This window comes from Narcine bancroftii, chromosome 4 (genome assembly GCF_036971445.1).
Source record: "Narcine bancroftii isolate sNarBan1 chromosome 4, sNarBan1.hap1, whole genome shotgun sequence".
Classification (NCBI taxonomy): Eukaryota; Metazoa; Chordata; class Chondrichthyes; order Torpediniformes; family Narcinidae; genus Narcine; species Narcine bancroftii.
The window spans coordinates 300,444,425-300,465,192 of record NC_091472.1 but is presented as its reverse complement, the minus strand read 5'-3'; the positions used below and the strand labels follow the sequence as shown (position 1 = coordinate 300,465,192).

Here is a 20,768-nt window from a genome sequence, read left to right as displayed (position 1 = left end):
GAATCTCTTCTGATCACACAGGATTGGTGCCAGAATGAGTGTTAGAAGAGGGCATTAGGGTAATTGGGTGGGGCACAGTCTGACAGTCATAGACTCAGCCAGTGGAAGAGGTGGTGCTGACAGCAGCCTACCTGCTGAGCGGATGTAAATCTTTGTACCTCTGATGTAGCAGCCAAAAGCACTGCTTTTATTGCATGGACAGTCACTTGCGTGCATCAAGCTGGAAGCTAGTGATGCTTGATGTATGCTAGTGATGTGGGCGGGGTTGGTCTGATGGTAAGCAATAGCCGTGAGTATATGGGGGCACAGCACCTTGCAAGGAGAGGCCATGCCCGCGAATGCCACCCTTGCTGCTGACCATGTGCTTATGGTAGCCACTCATAGTCAAAACAATAAACCCCTGAAAAACTCACCACTGGTAGTTATCCCAAAATCAAATTTTCAAGGCAAAAATCTCCAAGAAACAAAATTATTATGACTACATAGAAGAAAACAATTCAGATTCACATACTAGCATTAACTAATTTATAAAGACATGGATAGTTGCTCCATACAGAATATAAAAAAAACTAAAAGAGAGGTAAACATCTCTTTTCAAATAACAAATCTATGAAATTTAAAATCTAAGTTATATGTCATAAAAAGACAATTCTTTACCAAATAGAAAAAGTATAGTTTCTATTGAACATCATTTAAAGTTTTCTTCTGCATAAGCAAAAGAGAACTGGCATTCAAATCATGTGGGGGGGGGGGAGAGATAAAAAGGAGTAAAATAAAAGGAAAAATCAGCAAATTAAATTTTACTGAGCAGATGAAGCTATAGAAATTGATATATTTTCATTCAAGAACTTTTTTGCAGACTCTGGAGGATCAAGACACTTCTTGGTACTATTTGACAAAGTAATTCTCAGTTTGGCTAGGAAAAGTAATGATGGTCAAAAGCCAGCACTGAAAGCTGAGACATGACTTCTCTGTTGGCAGATTACTCCTTCATGACTCCTGGAGAGTAATAGTCCACAATCCTGATGGTCTGGGAATTATACTCTGTGATGAGATTCTCTTAAAAGTAAGTCCTTAGTCTGAAAATGGTGCAGACAAAGGATAATCGATCGTGATTTCTTGTCAGAAGCAGATTGGGGAATAAATGAACAGTATGCTCTGTCAATTTCGGGAAGAATTGGCAGCACATCTTTCCCAAAGACCTCACAGAGAAACTATGAGAAGAATTTGGAGAGTTGTCCTCACTCAGTCCCTTCATCCAAACCAATAATTCTCAAATTATTCCTCCTGCTTCTCGCTTCCAGATCTTCAACTTTTTTTTGATAGCAGATCATCACATTTCTTCAATATGAAATTGTCCCAGTGCAGAATCATGAACTTCCGAAACTTTTTCTATGGACTGAATTTTGTAGTCGTGCTCCTTGATGAGGGTTTGTCATTCCTTCATTGTTCCAACAACTTGGGTGAAAGTAGCTTTCATATCTTTAGCATCCGTTTTGAAGTCTTTAAAATCCTTACCAAAGTCCTTAATATATTTCAGCAAGGATGAAAGATCTTCATCAGAAGAGGCTTCTTCCTCTCTTTCCCAGCTTTTGCAACTTGAATAGACATCATAAGTACGTGTAGCACAAGTTGGAGTTAAAGGAGGAATTAAGAATAAAAATGAACTCCAAATTAAAGACAAAGTGGCTTGAAAAGTAGTGTGGGAGCTATAATGGTTAGTAGCAACTAGTAATATGTGTTATTCAATCAGCCACCACCAGGAGTAAACTTTCTAAAACAGCTGTCATACACGTCAAACTTTTGAAACTTACTCTAATGGAACTGATTAATGGTGAATATTACTTACTGATTATTGTATCCTGGTCAATATTTGTCTTTTAGTGCAATGAAAAGATCATCTGGTTTCTTTCTTGTGTAACTATACATAACAAATTTGTTATGTATAAATGCCTACATGTGTATGACATACCTATGCACTTAGGTATTTCTTCTTTCTTCTTTGGCTTGGCTTCGCGTCGAAGATTTATGGAGGGGTATGTCCACGTCTGCTGCAGGCTCGTTGGTGACTGACAAGTCCGATGCGGGACAGGCAGGCACGGTTGCAGCAGTTGTAAGGGAAAATTGGTGGGTTGGTGTTGGGTTTTTCCTCCTTTGTCTTTTGTCAGTGAAGTGGGCTCTGCGGTCTTCTTCAAAGGAGGTTGCTGCCCACTGAACTGTGAGGCACCAAGATGCACGGTTGGAGGTGATATCAGCCCACTGGCGGTGGTCAATGTGGCAGCCCCCCCACTTAGGTATTACTAAAACCATAAATACACACAGTGGCAACGAGGATCAAAACAGACACTCTACTCCAAACAGCAGAGGGAAGATTTAAAAGGGAAACACCAGAATTTAATCGCCTCGGAGCTCACAGCCTCAGCCACAGAGAACAAAGGACAGAAGTCCCAAAATGGTGGGAAATAAAGTTTGGGGAGTTCATGGATTCAGAAGAAAACTGGTTTAAGTATGTAGAAAGATTCGACCACCACTATCTAGTCCATAACATTGATGAAACATTGCCTATAAACTGAAAGTGATCACTGTTTTTGAGCCTAATGGGCAGTAAAACATTTGATTTACTCAAGACCTGAGAATCATGAACAAAATCATACACACATTTGTGTACAACAATTGGGGCACATCTAAGTCCCCAATCCTCCAGTTATGGCTGAAAAACAGAGATTTTATGAGAGGAAACAAAGAACAGGTGAAACTGTGAGGAAAGAATACTTGGCTACATTATGTAAACTAGCAAAGGAATGTGATTTTGATCAATTCCTAACCCAGGCATTATAAGACCATATAGCGATGGGTTTGGCTGACTGCAATACCAAACAGAAGTTACTAAGCATGGGAACTTCATATATCTGATACTTCAGGGTTCTTCAGATTATAACCTCTTTCTTTCAGGTCACCACAGAGTTCCTTTTTGTTTCTCTTATTCCAAGTGAAACATTAGACAGTCAGTCCTCTCCTCTTGCATGAACCACAAGGCCTTTGACCTGGCCATCTTCCAAAATAGGGAGCTTTCCAAAAGCTTACCAGCTTGTCCTTTTCCAGTCCCAGCTGCTGTCTGTAACTCTGCAGAACTGATCTGTCTCTCTCTCACACACACACACACACACACACACACACACACACACACACACACACACACACACACACACCTGTTTGTGTCTCTGCTTGCAACCACATGACTGTCTTAGAACAGCAAGCTCTCCTGCAGACTATCTGCGGCTCCAGCAAGATCTTTCATCTGTTGCCTTTTGTGAACAACAATCTATTAGTGAAGTCTCTTGAACACTTTTCAAAGCTCTTGCAAAAGCTGTGAGGCACCGGTTTGTCTAGCATGGGGCAGAGCTCCAGTATTTTAAATAAGATCTGTTTTAAAGTGTTTGTATGTGATCTACTCAAACAAACCTTTCCCAATTTATCTCCCAAAAACCTATCTATATATTTTATCACATTGGACATCGACCAACAAGATCTACTAGTTGGAAATTTTCCTGCCAAGAATGCTTCTGTTGTGGAAAAATACAACCATTATCCCAATGATTGTTATTGCAAGAAAGCCAAATGTCATCTCTGTGATAAAGAAGGACACATCAGGGACAGATGCCTGAGGAAAAAAGGGAAAAATAGATAAAATGCGAAACCCAAAATAAGGCAAATGTCCAACGAGGGTGAAAACAGTGGAAAAAGGATGAAAACCCTAGCACCGGTAATGCAACAAACAACTTAGAGGAAGATAAATCATGAAAGATCATGTACATTCACGGATTAAATGATTAAAAACTCAGCAATCTATATCCAGTTAAAAATCTGGCTAGCATACATTCAGTTGGATTGGGTCAAGATTGGCTCAATCATGAACTTAAGCCAAGAAGAGCAGGTCCAGCCAGAACTTTAAAAAATCCTCAAGAGGTATCAAATAATTTTCGAAAAAGCCTTAGTAAAATCCAGGGAGTCCATGCAAAATTACAACTAAAATCAGGTATGGAACTGAAATTCTTTAAGTCCTGAACAGTACCCTTTGCAATAAGAGGAAAGACTGAATCAGGATTCGATAGATTAGAAAACAAGGGAATACTGGAACAAATTCATTACAGTGATTGTGCAGGTCCCATCGAGCCAGTGCGAAAGGCCAATGGAAAAATCCGAATTTGTGGTGATGACAAAGTCACCATTAACCAGGCTCTGCAGATACCTGAACATCCTATGCCCAAAGCAGAAGAATTATTTCAGACCCTGAACAAGGGAAAGAAATACACAAAACTGCATTTATCACAAATTTACCACTGGACGAAGACTTAAAGAAATATATAGCAATCAATACTCACTTAAGGTTATTCACCTATACCCAAATGCCATCCAAAATATCAGCAGTCCTGGCTATATTTCAAGCGATGATGGGCAAATTACTACATCATCAATATAGGATGTTACCTCAATGACATCATAATTATAGGTCAGGATGACTCTGAGCACCTATGAAACCTAAAAAAGGTCCTAGCCCGAATGCAACAAGCAAGCATCTGTGACAGGACAAGTGTATATTTATGGCACCTTCTGTCACATATCTGGGCTTTACATTAACAGTGAAGGGGTCTGACTGGACCCCGCCGGTACCGAAGCTGAGCACAGAGCACCATATTCAATAAACTGAGCTGAATTGCAGTCATTCTTAGGTTTGGATAACCATTACTGGAATCGCATTCCAAATATGTCAACATTCTGGAATCCATTGTTGTGAGTGAGGAAACAGGTTTGTATGTCTTAGAGGCAAGGACTCTGGACACAGTTTTGGTAGGGAAGGATTTTATTTACAGAAGTCAAGTGTGGGAAATGCTAACAGATGCAGCACACACATATGTACAGTTTACAGCAGCCGTGGGAAAGTAATAGCGAACAATTAATAACGAACGTGGGAAAAATAGCGTTGGAACAAAATATACACACACACACAAAATGAACTGGTACAAGGAAAAATTACCATGATGCCCCACCACCCCTTGACTCAGTGCAGGCATGACTCTATGCTAAAAGGGACACTAATTAAACGCTCCCAACCCTTTTACACAGTGCAGATCTTACCAAGAGTTTCTCCAGCACCCTTCTATGTTTCTAGGCCTGGTGTGAAGCAGGGTGGTCCCAAGCTGGCAAAGAGGGAGAACAAACAACACATGGCATCTTTATAGTGCTGGAGGGTCCAACCCAGGACATTAGCAGGAAACAATAGCTCGGTGCCAGGAGGGTTAATCCGATTACAACAGCCAACCCACTAAATCAACTGTTGAGAAAAGACCAAAAATGGTGCTGGAAAGAGGAGACTAATAACGCATTGGTCTGCTTGAAAGAACTATTAACATCCAGCAACAATGTTCTCATCCACTGTGAGCCAGGGAAAGAAGTTACCCTTGCAGACCTATCGCAGGTAATGGAAAGAGGGGAACAACCAGTGGCTTATGCCTCCCGATAATTATGTTCAGCTGGAAAAAGAAGGGTTCACCATAATATTTGGTGTCAAATGGTTCTACCAATACTTATATGGTAGAAAGTTTATACTCGTAACAGAAAACAAACCACTGTGTTTAATAATAGGCCCTAAAAAAAAAGGAATACTAGTGCTAGCCACAACAAGGATTCAAAGGTGGGCCACGCTGCTATCCGCATATGATTATGATTTTAAACATAAACTAGCAACCCAAATCAACCATGTGGATGCTCTATCTTGCTCATCACTACCAGAAACGGAACAGGAAGACAAAATAATTAAATGGATGGTGGAGGCTACAGCTATTAATCAAGAAAAGCTTAATTGTTTAGCAATTACAGCAAAGATGATCAACAAAGATGTACGAAAAAAAGTTATATTATTAAGGGTCCATTACTTCAAATCAAATGGGTGGCCCAAGGCCAAAATGATATCGGGAAAACTGAAACCTACTATACAAGGCACCATGAAATATCAATTGAGGAAGGTTGCTTGTGGTGGGGAACTAGAACAATCATCCCTACAAAAATGTCAAACAGCCACAACAACCACCCAAGAATGGTTTGGATGAAGGCATTAGCACATATGCATGTCTGTTCAATATCAATGTCTATCGAGGGTCACCAGACAGTAAGGAGATGTAGCATTTCTCAAGTTATGCAACCCAAACCTCCTCAAGCTGAGACTAACCCATGGAAATGCCCATTATGACTATGGAATAGGATTCACTTTAATTTCGCTGGTCCTTTTATGAGAGAAAAATTCCTTATTGTTGTTCACGCATACTCAAAATGGCCAGAAGTGTCACACATGAGAAAAACAACAATGGACCAGACAATTGAAGGACTATGAAGTATATTTGCATCGTATGGATTGCCTCTTGAACTAGATTCTGATAATGGTCTGCACTTTGTATCGAAGACTTGTAAAGAATTCCTGCACAATAACAACATACGACTCGTCTTGTCAGCATCCTACCATCCAAGCACAAACCGGGAAACAGAATGTTTTGTACAAACCTTCAAAAAAGCAGGACTAAGAAACTGAAACACATCCTGGAACCTCAAAATTTCAGATTTTCTGCTGAGCTACAGAAATACACTTACTCTACTACGAAGAGAACACCAGCTGAATTGATGTTTGAACATAACCTAAGAACAAGACTTCTACAGTGCACCCAAACATTGGCCTTGAAATAGAACAATCAACATCTCCCAATAAACCTACCAGATCTCTCAAAGTGGGAGAACAGTACTGGTATGAAACTACCAGGTTAATAGGAGGCCATGGGTGAGAGGAATTATCCTTAAAAAATTGAGTCCTTGTTCTTACTCCATACTGATGGGAACTAAAATATGCAAACCGCACATCGACCAATTGAGAGCAGTGGATGATCCTATGGCCACACCCACCACCCACGACCCTGATGAGTTTCTGGATGAAATCCCAGATGAAATTCCAGAACCTACCATTGACTTTCCAGAAATATCTCTGGACAGCGAGATCTCAGTCCTTCCACGTTGACTGCTTAGCCAAGCAGCCCTCAACCGAGCAGTCCTATGGCCCAACAAAGATGTCCTACACTACGTCCTACCCAACAGCGCAGTCCTGTTCAAAGTCCCAATGAGGTTCATCAAAGACCAAGCCCACAGTCCTTACCACCAACAGAGGAGTCACCCCTAAAGGCAAAGAGCCCCCCCCCAAAAAAAGGAAAGTACCCCAACGGCTTCCACCTCTCCAAGACGATCTGAGAGGGAGGCAGACGTCCTCCAGAAAAACTGAAGGGAAAAAGTGCAGTGACTGGCTGTGCTGTCCACTCATTCTTATATTATTCTGTATTTGTAATCCTCACCATTTGTCTTGGGGAACCACGTAATTGTCGTAGTTTAGTTTAAGTGCTGCCCATCTGTTATTTCACTATTATATACCGTATTGGTGGGAAACCTTCTTTAACTTGTATTAAACTATGAAAGAAGCTTCACATCCCTATCTACCCATGTATTACAGGTACACGATCCTTTATCTGGACACCTAAAATCGGGAAAGCTCCAAAATCTGGCAAATGGGGACTGGCGGTCTGGGGAGGCGGCCGACCTGCCATCGGAGGAGGTGGGCGTCGGGGGTGGGGGTGGATAGGCAGCACAATTTGGGTGGGCTTTCCGAAATCCAGAAAAATCCAAAATTTGGAACACACCGTCCCCCAAAGGTTCGGATAAAGGATCGTGTACCTGGACTACAATCATGAAAATTGGCTGTTCAACTTTCTACATGATAACAATGGGCTTCTTTCAAGAAGTTCTTCACTAAGGTGTTTATTGTCATATACACTGTACAATGTGCATATGCACCAAAATTCTTACTTGCACAGCTGAGAGGGTACTTTGTTTAAAAAAACAATAGGGGCAGCATAGCGGTTAGCACTATGACTTTACAGCATCAGAGATCAGGACCAGTGTTCAGATCCCGTGCTATCCATAAGGAGTCTGTACTTTCTTCCCACATCTGCATTGGTTTTCCCCAGGGGCTCCAGGTTCCTCTCACCAATCGAAATGTACCATGGGTGTAGGTTAATTGGATGTAAATTGGGCGGCATGAATTCACAGGCTGAAATGGCCTGTTACTGCCCTGAATGTCTATATTTAATAAGTATATGTAATTGAATTAAAATGAGATAATAAATACAAAATGTTACCCTCTGCTAATTAAAAAATATATAAATTGACAATTAAACAAAAATGTAACTATTTTCTAGATGTCCAAGATAAAAGCATAAAATGTTAGAAACACAGCAGCAGATCAGGATTTTCAAACTGAGATGTTAATTATTTTACTTTTCACAGATACTGCCTGACCTAATGAATAATTCCAACATTTTCTGGTTTTATTTCACTAGCGTAGATGGTGTAAATGGTGGAGATAGTGCTTCCAACTCCCTCTATCTGTTCCAGATCCTAGAATATGTCCAACTTTTAATATCTGTACACAATCAAGAATCCATTTGCAGTGACTTGAGCATATCTTGACATTTTTTACTTTTCATAACATTTAAATAATATTTTTGAATCATTATTCCTCAAAATAATTTTAATGCAACACATCTAACAACTTGGAACTTAATGCTGTATTTATAATCTAACACCACATGCATGGCTATATTTCTTCATGTTAAAAGAACTTTACCATTCACATCTCCTGGATTCCTTTCCTCAGAACGTCTTTGTGCACATATTTTGGTGTTGCAAGATGAAGATATTCGACCTACAGTTCATTCATAAGAGATACAAGCAACAGGAAATAGTATTTAAAATACATAATTATAATAATTACATTAATTAATGATTGTGTTCACATTAATGTTGCAACTACTTTTACAAAGTTATTGAGTTAATCATGCTCTTCAATAGGAAACATCAAACTCCATAAGGATTTAGCAGGAACAGATTACAATTCATATTTGGGTCAAAATACAGTAGATGAATTGTAGAGACATAATTGCAAGGTGACTAAGCATGGGCTCTGGGGTCCTTGGAATTTTTGGAAAGCTAGAAGAATAAAGGAGATGGCCAAGATTGAAATCAGTGCATAATGAGAAATAATCTTGACTCAAGACTTAATTACAGTCCAGGCCAAAATCTAGAAAGTTACTTCAAAGTTCAGTATTGAAGCAAAGGACTGAAATTTGATGCCCAAAATTATTGTGGAACTGATGAAAAAACTGAAGTTGAAAAACCTGATGAAAAAACACAGAATCCAGCTTCTGTGCTGGATTTAGCACTCAAAATTAGTAACCTTTTCTTCCTGGACGGACAGTGAGCTGCCCAGGAAGACAGGATCAGGCAACGGCCAAGTTTCAGTCTGTGGGGTAGATCTCTGGAGCTGCTGCATGTGGTCTCTGCTTTTAGCTTTCTTGTTAGGCATTTCAACACTTCAAAATCCACCCTGTTATTTCAAAGTGTTGCCAACTATAATCAAATGGTAGGACACTTCCTGGATAGCTGTTAAATAAAGGTACTCCCCTACTTACGATGGTCCGACTTAACATTTTTCAAACCTATGGTGGTACAATAGCGTGACTGACGTTATTTATTTCATGTAATACATTAAAGTAAGGTCATCGCAAGTATTATTGATTTTTCAAATAAACGTTTATAATTTCTCGAAGGTGAATTCTTTGTAGCCTCCTTGGTCAATCTCTTAATTTAGTTCAGTCAGAAAGCTTGCAGGAACTGATACAGCACTGTTGGAAGGTGGAATCAGTGTGGGGACTGACACAGCACTGTCAGGAGAGAGGGGGATAGTGGGATCACTGGGGGGACTGATACAGAGCTGTTGGGGGAGAGCGGGGCAGTGGGTTCAGTGTTGGGAATAATAAACGGCTGTGGGGAGAGTGCGGGGCAGTGGGTTCAGCGTGGGGACTGATACAGAGCTGTTGGTGTTATACGACAATAATTTTTCAACTTACAATGGGTTTGCCGGAATGCAGCCCCTTCGTAAGTTGAGGAGCTTCTGTACTTTATTAATAGAATTTGCAGCAGCTCTGTAGGTTGTGACTTACTCCATCAACTGCTCTCTAGCTGCTTTCTTGAGACACTGCTTATGTAGATGTCCTTAATGGGGTGAAGACTAATACCCATGATAGCATTGGCCGAGTTCACAACTGTCTGCAGCCTTTTCCTGTCCTGTACATTTACACTTCCATACTAGACACTGATACAACCTATTACGAGCTCCCATTTTAGTAAAAATAGAATTATCACTGTAAGGGAAAGTATAGACAGGAGGGAATGAATGGTCACAGTTAACATTTCACACAAGCACAAGTCACAGCCCAGCAATAATTCAATACATTGGAAGAACTGAGAGAAGGGTTGTCACAGTCTGTTGCAGAATTCAATCCATTTGAAAAGGGCAGTTTACTGGGATTCACTGGTAGTGTGTGGTGCTGATGGCTGACTCCGCCCCCATCTGCTCACATATAACCCTGGTTTCCCGCCTAAACCCAGAACCCTTCCAAAGACTACTGAGACCCTACCCATGGTTATAAGCTAATTAAAGTTTTTGTTCTCCCTCCAGTCATGAGAGCTTTTATTTGCGCTACAGAGACACTGATTTTTGCAAGGGAGAACCGTTCTGACTGCTAAAGAGAAAACAACAAAGTAGTTCTTGTGACCAGCCATTTTTGTGGAATTCAGAGGAAAGCATGCTCTGTCAATAACTGGAACTTTTCGGTGCATTGACCTGTTCCAGGAGGGTCTTTTTGGGAAGCAAAGTGCTTCATTTTGATTGTAACTAACAGCGGAGGTCACTAGGAGAGACTGGTCTCAGGATCTTGGAAGCTTTGTGGAGGCTGCCCAATTCAAATCTTGCCTACAAAAGGACCAGGACCAGCTCGTGTGGATGGACATTTCTTCAAAGGCAATGCAAGAAGAATTCATGAGCCTGTAGCAGCCACATCTCCAATTTTTTCATCAGTTCAACAATAATTCTGGGCATCAAATTTCAGTCCTTTGCTTCAATACTGAACTTTGAAGTAACTTTCTAGATTTTGGCCTGGACTGTAATGGTTTGGGTATATTCACTAGACACCTGTGCATAGTTGGGAATAGATTTAGTGTTAAGAATAGTTTAAGAATTAACACTATAATTTAAGAGTAAGAAAAAGTGTTTTAACATTAAATATTGACTGCTTTAGTCCCTATTGCTACTCATTACATGCAGTTCATAACAAACCTGTAGAAATCTTCCCAAGCTCCTAACGAAGTATAGTTGCTGGTAAGCCTTCTTCATAAATGCATTGACATGAAGGCCCCAGAATAGATCTTCAGAGAAGTTGACACTCAGATATTCGAAGTTCTTTACTCTTTCCACTGCTGACCCCTTGATGAGAACTGATTTGTGTTCTCCTGTGTTCCCTTCCTGAAGTCCACCATCAGTTCCTTAGTTTTGCTAACAAGGCTGTTGTTGTGATACCACTCAACAAGCTGATCTGCCTCACTCCAGTATGCTTACTCATTGCTGTCTGTGATTCTGCCAACAACTGTGGTGTCTTTGTCAAATTGACCCAGACTACCATGTTATCCACCGTTCTATAAACTCTTCCATCCTAAATCTAAACCATTTTGTTTACTGCTCTTTACTAATCTGTAACCCATTCTAATATATTTTTTCTCAGCCAGCTTCTTGGGGTTGAAGAAGACTTGCTTCCACTCTCTTTCTGTCGAATCTGAAGTAACTCAAGGCCAAATGGGAGAACCACAGCTCTTCCACAGATGGGGCCAGATATATCTGATGGCGGAAGTGAAATGGGTAGCTCATGAAGGGCTGTGTTCTTTCTGCTCTTGACGATGGGGGAATCAAGGTTTTCAATACCATCTCACTTTGAGTGAGCGACTTTCTGGAGTTGGTGATGTTACTTTTTTTTAAAAAAAAGGATGCTTTTACTATACATTGAGGCCTTTCCTCTCTCCACCTCGAAATCTCTTCCCATGACAAAGCATAGAATAGAGGTTATTGGGAGTAAATTACACAGCCGGCTTCATGAAGCCAACGTGGAAATAAGACTTCACTTATGAGGTTGTCAACTCGGAGAAGATGTTGAGACACATTTCCTCCAATGGATTTCAAGAATTTAGTGGAGACAGCATTAATATCCTTGCAATGACTTTGGATACCAACTGCAGGTAGTCTGGGTCAGAAACAAATAAGAGGACGTCAACTAGGATTTAGACTGTGCTATAGATATTGAATTTTTTATTATTTAAATTTTATTGTCCTTTTAAACAAATTCCCAAAACCCCTGAGTTGGTATTAAAGTTATGTAAATCATAAGTTACAACGCATAAACTTATCCATAAAATAGAAACAAACATAGCAGCAAAAAATATCAATAACCATATTTCTACTTAGACCTCTAATATCAGAAAAAAACTGCCATTCATTAATATGCTTCAGTACTACATCCACTGCTCTTTCCTTCCCTCTCCCACCCCGCCCGTCGCAGGAAAGCTAGATGTTTTCCCCATTTTTGTGAATAGATGCCCAATTTATCGAACTGTTTGTAAGACATGTGTTCAAATGCTGCCACTTTGACTATTTCTGAGGTCCACTCCTGAAAGGATGGTACCCTCCCCCCCAAATTCTTCCAGCCTATAAATATAATGTCTTCCTACCATGAAACATGTCTGAATCCAATTTTGAGAGTATTTATCCCCAAATAACCCAAGTGTGTCTCCCAAGACAAAGAGTCTGGGGCAAAAAGGAATTTGAATACCTGAAACTTCACCAATATACTTGTGTATCATAATCCAAAATTCTTGAATCTGGGACAAGACTAAGGCGCATGTACCAAGTCCCCTTTATCTGCCTCACCAGTGCCAGCATCAGGAGTATTTTTCAACCCTAATCTATATAACCTTGCTAGAGTCCAATAAAAATAGTGCGGAATCCTAAACTGTATTAGGTGCACTCTCAGGTCTCTTGGCATTATTTTGATATTGATAGGTCTTAAATGTTCAAATACATATGCCCACGAGGTTGTGCTGGTTCCTAGAAGGTGATGGTAAATTTCCAGAGAGGTGGCTCATGCGATTTCGGGCAATTGTTTTCGATGTGCTAAACAAAACATATTGTAAGAGTAGAATCATGGTCTTGAGTGATGGTGAAACTGGTTTTCCTTTAGCCCAATGTTTCTCAACCTTTTCCTTTCCATTCACATACCACTTTCACCAATCCGTATCGCATCGGTGCTCTGTGATTAGTAAGGGATTGCTTATGGTGGGATGTGAGTGGGAAGGGAAGGTTGAGAATCACTGCTCTAGACCCAATTGCGACTGAAATATTCTACTTGAGAAAAATTGTCATTGGCCCATTTCCTTTGGAGTTCTGAAACCGTGCACATGACGAGTCAATTAAAACAGTGGCTTTCAAACTTACTCTTTCCACCCCATGAAGCGCCTATGGCATTGGGAATACTTAAAGAGGTACGTGAGTGGAAAGAAAAAGGTTGAGAACGACTGCTTTAGCCCGATCTGAATGATCCCATTGAAGCAGACTCGATGGGCCAATTCTGCTCCCACGTCCTATGGTACTTCTCGACCATCTAAAACATCAGAGCGCCATCGTCACACCGAGCAAGTATCGGACTTCCCACATACGTGGGCACTTCCATCAGACCGGTGAGGCCGCCGTCTCCCAACAAAATCTTCGATCCACCAAACTCACCAGAATTGCCCCTGGAGTCACTCAACGACCTTGTGGGCGGCGTGAAACTGGTTGCCGTCGCCATCTGCTCAAAGACAAGTTAAACCAGCCCAGGCGAACATCTCCCTGAACGCACAGCCACGCTGCGCTGGGGTCTGTCTCTGTTGCACGGCAACGAGCGGAAACGCGTCACCGCGCCCTCTTCCCCACCACGGCGTGTTCTCTGCTGCCCGGCAACGGGCGGGGAAGGGCGCGGTGACGCGGAGCGGAGTGCGACTGCGCAGAATCCAGGCGGGTTTTCCGGCAGTGTGGTTGGCGCCGTTGCCCCGACGGCGAGGATTCCGATTAAATCAATGAAATTTGGATTCGGTTTATTGTTTACTTGACGAATCGGAAGTAAGGCACTTTAATTCGATTGAATAATAGGAAACTAAGACGGGGTGAGGTTGCTGCAGACTTGGGAGAATGGCTGGGTTATTAATAGAGTCTCCTCTGTGACCTCTTGGTCCCGGCCACTAATTCGTGGAAAGAAATCCTGCCTTCTTTTTGGGCCTACTTGACGAGGGAGAGAAGTGTGCATCATTTACAGTGATAAAGTTCAACAGGCCCTCCAATCACCTTGTCTGTTGTCAGAAACACAAATTCTCACAAATGAGTCTCTTTAAGATCGGTGACACGACAAGCTTTATTCACAAGTCTGCAGAGTTGGACTCAACCGGCTTCTAGCCAAGTCAAGCCCCAATACATACAGTGCATTGTTTTTTATACAATTTGCTTGTCCTTCAGCATCTCCACTACACTGCTTTAATTGGTTAGTTTTTGCAGAATCATCCTGATTACTGTTAGTCACGCACACCACGATCATTCATGACCTCTGCTCACACCAAATTCTGTTTTTCACTCTTTATCAATCTTTGGCTCCTGCATGTCTCTCTGTAGTTAAATCTGTTGCAAGTCTGTGGTAACATTTTCCAGCTAAACTCTAGTGGTTAGCCCCCTTTTATGACTAATCATCACATTTTAACTTAAACCCTTTTTAACCCAAATTCTCTATCTATAACATCTGTGGCTACTAAATTGCCTACCTTTTCCAATTTACCGGTGTTCAACTTTCCAATGCACGTATCCGTCCAAATGTCTTATAATCCCTTCCTCAGGCAGCTTGTTCCTGTGTCGTAAAAATGGCCCTCGGGTCCCCTATAAATCTTTATCCTCTCACCAATATGTGCCTTCTAGTTTTAGTCTCTCCTACCTGGACTATGACAATTATCTAGGCTCCTCGTGGCTACTCCTGCCAGGTCACACCTCAGATTCTGATGCTCCATGGAAAAAAAGTGCCTGTCCATCCAAACTCAAATCCTCCAGACCTGGCAACATCTTTTTTAAACCCTCTCCATCTTAATAAGATCTAACCTGATACATGGAAAGGAAAAGGTTAAGAGGGATATGGACAAATGAGACTAGTTAAAAATCCTCTAAGAAAATTTGTTTGTGATGATCTGGATATTATTGAGAAACAGCTTCCAAATAAATTAGCACAAAAAAATGTTGTTATCTGTACATTTGGTGTTCTTTGTTTCAAGTAGTAGCCATAATATGTCTGTTACTTTTTATTTTGTTTGGCTTTATTGAAAGTATTTTTCTTTTTAAATTTAGATGTGTATTGGCTCTGATGCTAAATAATTTAAAAACCACGCCAAAAAATAGAAAATACTGGAAAAACTGGGCATGTCTTCCCCAGTTCTGATGAAGAGCTTTTAAACTGAAATGCTGATTCTCTTTCTGCAGATGCTGTCATTATCTCCTGAGATTTTCCAGCTTTTTCTGTTTTTATGTCAGATTCACAGCATCTGCAGTTTGTTTTTTTTTCAATAAAATACACCAAACTTGATACAAATAGGGCAATCTTTTCAGTTACCTAAATTGTGTCATGGTAAACTAATTTCTTCAAATTTGCATCAAAGTTCCTGTCCATATATTTGAACTGTTTTGAGCTGTAAGAATGAAAGCATGTAGAAGAAACTAACTTTATTTTCCTATATTTCTCAATAACATAGAAGCCCATTAAACTCTTTGAGCCTATGCTGGCTCAACAATATATTCACATTTCTATTCACCAAGCATAATTTATTTGATTACCTGTATATTGCTGAAAAGAAAAGCAGGATACGGTTTTGCTTTCACTTAATTCACAGTGAAGGTACAGAATTTGAACAAGGAATTTGGCGAATTTTAGTCACCTGAATATGGGAGAAGGCCATTTGGCCTATTGAATCCATATACTCTCAGTGGCAACAACAATCCAATCAGTCGCAGCCCTTTCCTCTCTCCATAGTTCTGGAGAAAAAAAATTATTTCTGGTACTTATCTAGCTTCCTTTTGGATGCACAATTACATTTGTCACCAAGTTGACCCTTGAAATAGCAGTCCAGATGGTGATCGCACAATATATTTTCCTTTGTTTTAAAAAAAAACTTTATCTTTTGTTTGCCAATCAGCTTCATTCAAGATTTCCTAGAACTTGACTTCTCTGCAAATTGGAACAGTTTCTTTCTATGCCCTTTCTGATTTTACTCACAGTTTCCTCCATTCCAAGGTGAACACCACCAGCTTCCTTGCAATCTTTACCAAACCTCAGTGCCTAAGATTTCCCAGCTAAATAAGTTATAGGATAAAAATAGATCACATATAAGTCGAGTGCAGCTCTGTATTAAACATTTTTTCCTTTTTTTAAAAATAGGAAGCAGTATCCAGACAATGAAGAGTTTACTCGTTTTTGATTTTGACCACACAATTGTAGATGAGAACAGTGATACCTGGGTTGTGAGATGTGCTCCTGAAAAGAAACTTCCAGATTGGCTTCGTAAAAAATATGATGGAAAACACTGGAATGAATACATGAGAAAAGTCCTTGGTTACATAGGAGACAAAGGAATCAAAGAACCTGAAATAAAACAGGTTATGGAGGCGATACCATATTGTTCAGGAATGGTTGAACTCCTGAAGTTCATCTGCCAAAGCAAGGATCAAGTTGACTGTATTATTATTTCTGATTCTAACACAGTTTTCATTAATTGGATCTTAGAATTTTCAAATACAAGCTTAGCTTTTGACAGCATTCTTACAAATCCAGCAACTTTTGATGAACATGGCTATCTTAGAATTGAGAATTTTCATTCTCATAATTGTCCACAATGCCCTGATAATCTTTGTAAAAGAAAAGCATTAGAAGACTTTGTCGCTGATCAACTTAAAGTGGGAATACAATATAAAAGAATAATTTACACAGGTGATGGAGGAAATGACTTGTGTCCAATTAAAAGTTTGGAGAAGAATGATATTGGTCTGGTCAGGAAAGGGTACAAGTTAGAAAAGTTGATTCAGGAAATAGTTGAAAGACACTCTAGTTCTATCCAACCATTGATAGTGATATGGTCTTCTGGTGAAGAAATCCAGTCCAATTTGAAAAAATATTTAATGGCTTAAATGGATCTTGAATTGATTTGTTTATAAACAAAATCAGATTGTTAAGACCACATTCAGTTTTTGATGTTATAATTCAACAATATATTCATAGAATTAGCACAGTTTCTGGAAAATTTCTAATTTATCAACAACAATGGGCAGAATTGTTCTGTCTAACATTACTAATTATAGTTTTGTTTCACAAATGAATTTGAATTAGTCAACCATAGTATTTAAATTATACCATATGACAATTATACAACATTTTTTTCAAAATGTTAAGATTGCTTTTCCAGCAGGAGGCTGATAGATTTATTAGGACTCTAAAATAAAAATCTGGATATGTTCAATCAATTCACCATTACAGAATAAAGCTGTGTTCCATTATTGTGAAGCCGGTAAATATATAATTCAGTGGGCTCTTTGAACTGCAATGTTCTTCTGATTTTTTTTTTTAAAAGGGTATTATGGTATCATAAAAATATTCTATTTATCAATTAATGTTGCAGAATTGAGCAGGGAAAGCTGTTGTACTATGTCAGGGGAAATGTATTTGAATCTGTATAGTATTTCCAACTTAGTGGCATGTAATGTAAAATTTTTAAGTTGTTTGGCTTGATTCCTTTATGGTCCATGCATGCTATACACTTAAAAAAATAACTAATCTTTAAATTTTGAATTAATGAAATGCTTTACAGTGAACACCCATTTCTATTTCAGATTACTATATCATTTAAATTAAAAGTGAAAAGAGGTAGGGAAATTTGCAGAAATGGTGTTTATCCTTTGTGCCCAGTTAAACTCCTCTGCATTATACATTCAGACAATTATTTTATATAAATTTGGACAAACACTTATTGTTTAATTATGCATGCTATTTTTAAAAGAATTGATTCTACCTTAGAAAGTGATGACATGCAAGAAAATTACATTAATATTTTAAATTACATATTTTGTCACAATCTTAGTAAATTGCTTATTGTTAAATATATAAAATATTTCATTTCTTATTTCCAGGGAACAATGAAAACACATTTTTCACATGGTAACCAGGTGCAATTACTACTTAAACCACACATGGAAAACATAATAACATAGGATTAGATATGATACATAGATTGTGAAATGCCAAAGGCAACTGAAAGAACAATTGAAGAATTAAAAGTAAATTGTTCAAAGCAAGTTTACCCTCTCAAATCTGCTGAGCAACCATCTTTTTGAAGTGTGGCAACTGATTTGCTGAGTACAAAGTCCCATAAACAGCAATGGTTAAGTGATCACCAGCAAAGAAATCCTACAATCTCAGTTCAAAGAGTGTTCCTACAACAGTGAAACATTCCTACAATAAAATGTCAACATACATTGTGATTAATTAAAAGAATTTAAACCCAAACCTAGTAAGCAAGTAAAAGTTTCGAACAGGCCTAATGCTCAAACAATATCAATGTTTCAGATAATCCCAAGTAACAATATAGGTACATAATATCTGACTGAATAACAATGTATAATGATTGTGTTATTGTGGATATAAAATTGGGCAGTTAACCAATGGCTTCAACTAATTATTGAAGACAGCCTCACCATGACAAATTTCAAGTCAGTTAATTAAATTACTCCTCTCGCTGACTCAGGAGACCCACATATATAAGACCCTTCCAACTTCAGTCACAGTCCCTTCTATCCCTTTCTGTCAGGCAGAAGATACGTGAGGTTGAAAACACATACTGACAGATTCAAGGACAATTTTTTTTCCTGGATATCAGATTCTAAACAGACTTTCCGTTGGTAAATCTTGATGATTTTGTACTGCTTTAACTGTACTTTCCTCTATACCCTGCACTTGTAACCTACTGTAGCACCACACTCTGCACCTTTGTTTTATTATTGCACTACCTGCTGTTCTCAAGTATGGGTTGATTTCCGTGGATAACATGCAAAACAAAGCTTTTCACCTAATCTTGGAACACCTCATAAACAATTCTATTCAAAAATAATTCTAGAATGAAAAGCTAATATCAGTAATGGTGACTTTGGTGGCAAATGGATTTTAACAATAATGCCCTGTCATAGATGGCTTTCTGCCATCCTTATCTGGTTTTGCATAAGAATCCAGACCCACACCAATGTGGGTCTGCTCTCTGAACTGGCCACAAGGCACTCAATGCAAAACAATTGAGAAATAGGAATGAATACAAGGTTACCAGCATCAATCACAGTTAAAGTGTGTGTGTATGGGGGGGGGGGGGGGGGTGCTTTTTTAATATTTTATTTAATCAAACATTTGAAAATAATATACCAAGTTACATAGTAGATTGCTAACACATATTTGCTGAAACTGTATGTATATGGGAAAAAAAACTAAAACTAAATCTCCTCAAAGCCTATAATAGAACTAAAATACAAAATATTCCATTAAAAACAGCCACAATTAATTAAGTAATTAATTAATTCAGATTGCATCAGGTGATACTCAGAATCCTCAGAAATTTCACAAAGTTATAATTTTATTTCTTCAGGGAAACTTCGTGGAACAGTAAAAAAAATTATAATTTTAACTTCATAAATCTAGTGTACAGACCCCAAATTTGAAAAAAAGTTATGTATTTATTCCTCAAATTATAAGTAATTTTCTCTAATGGAATGCAACTTTGAATTTCACCATGTCATCTCTAAAGTTAAAGAGACATCAGATTTCCATGTGACAGCAACACATTTCCTTGCTATTACTAAAGCTAACAACAAATTTCAATTCAGGATCTGACAACGATAATTATGGGGTGATACTTTCAAAATTACCTTACAAAAATAATTCAGATTTTAAAGGAAAATCCACCCCCATTGGAGGGGTGGAGTGCTTGTCAGCAAATAAAATTATTTTTACCAACCTCAGTGTTGTCAAATTACTGGAAATAATCTTCACCCTGTAAAAATAACTCACCAACTTGACACTTGCATATAGGAAACTGTGGAATGGCTTACCTTGATGTTTCCTCAATCCTTAAACTTGATATTATTGTGCTTTTTCTCCCCCAAGTAATGCAGAATTTTACATAAGATAATGGAATGAGAAAGATAATGAGTGAAAGATAATGGAATTAGAAATTAAGAGGTGGTCTTCTGCACAAGATGAAGGTGAATTACAAAATGGTATCTTGCAACAAGGCAACAGGTACAAACAGGAAGATCCTTTAAAGTTACCAGTAGGTTAAGGATTTCTTGGTGGAAATTGCCCTATACAATCTCAGTCCACAGTATGTGAATGAGAAAACTGCAAATCACTACAGAAAAGGGGTAAGGACAATGAACAAAATTGTACATGCTTCCTTTACTACCACAGGCAATTTATGCAAGACTTGAAAATAAGCATAAACAAAATGTTTTCCAGAAAGTAAGACCTCGAGAACAATTTCAGCCACCCTTTGTAATAATTTTTAAAATAATTAGAATCTTATGATAAAAACTTACCTAAATTTTGCACAACAGCCTCCCCCTTACATCTTCCTCTCCCTATCATTTGCCACAACCTGAATCCTAAATGACACCCATCAGGTTGCAGTAATTCTGCTCC

The 20,768-nt window shown here is 38.9% G+C and overlaps 2 protein-coding genes across 2 annotated transcripts in view; one reads left to right on the top strand and one right to left on the bottom strand.

Annotated features, from left to right (window-relative positions):
- cfap210 (cilia and flagella associated protein 210) overlaps positions 1-13,922 on the bottom strand; it is a 49,275-nt gene extending 35,353 nt beyond the window's left edge. Inside the window, 2 exon segments of the mRNA XM_069935692.1 lie at positions 8,717-8,794; positions 13,757-13,922. Of these exon segments, the coding sequence (XP_069791793.1) occupies positions 8,717-8,794; positions 13,757-13,820 (142 nt within the window). The 5' untranslated portion in view covers positions 13,821-13,922.
- Positions 13,923-13,961: 39 nt separating this feature from the next.
- Positions 13,962-20,084, top strand: phospho2 (phosphatase, orphan 2). The gene is made up of 2 exons (XM_069935693.1): positions 13,962-14,131; positions 16,476-20,084. Exon 2 carries the CDS (start codon positions 16,493-16,495, stop codon positions 17,219-17,221), a length of 729 nt encoding a protein of 242 aa, XP_069791794.1. The 5' UTR covers positions 13,962-14,131; positions 16,476-16,492; the 3' UTR covers positions 17,222-20,084.
- Positions 20,085-20,768: the final 684 nt, after the last annotated feature.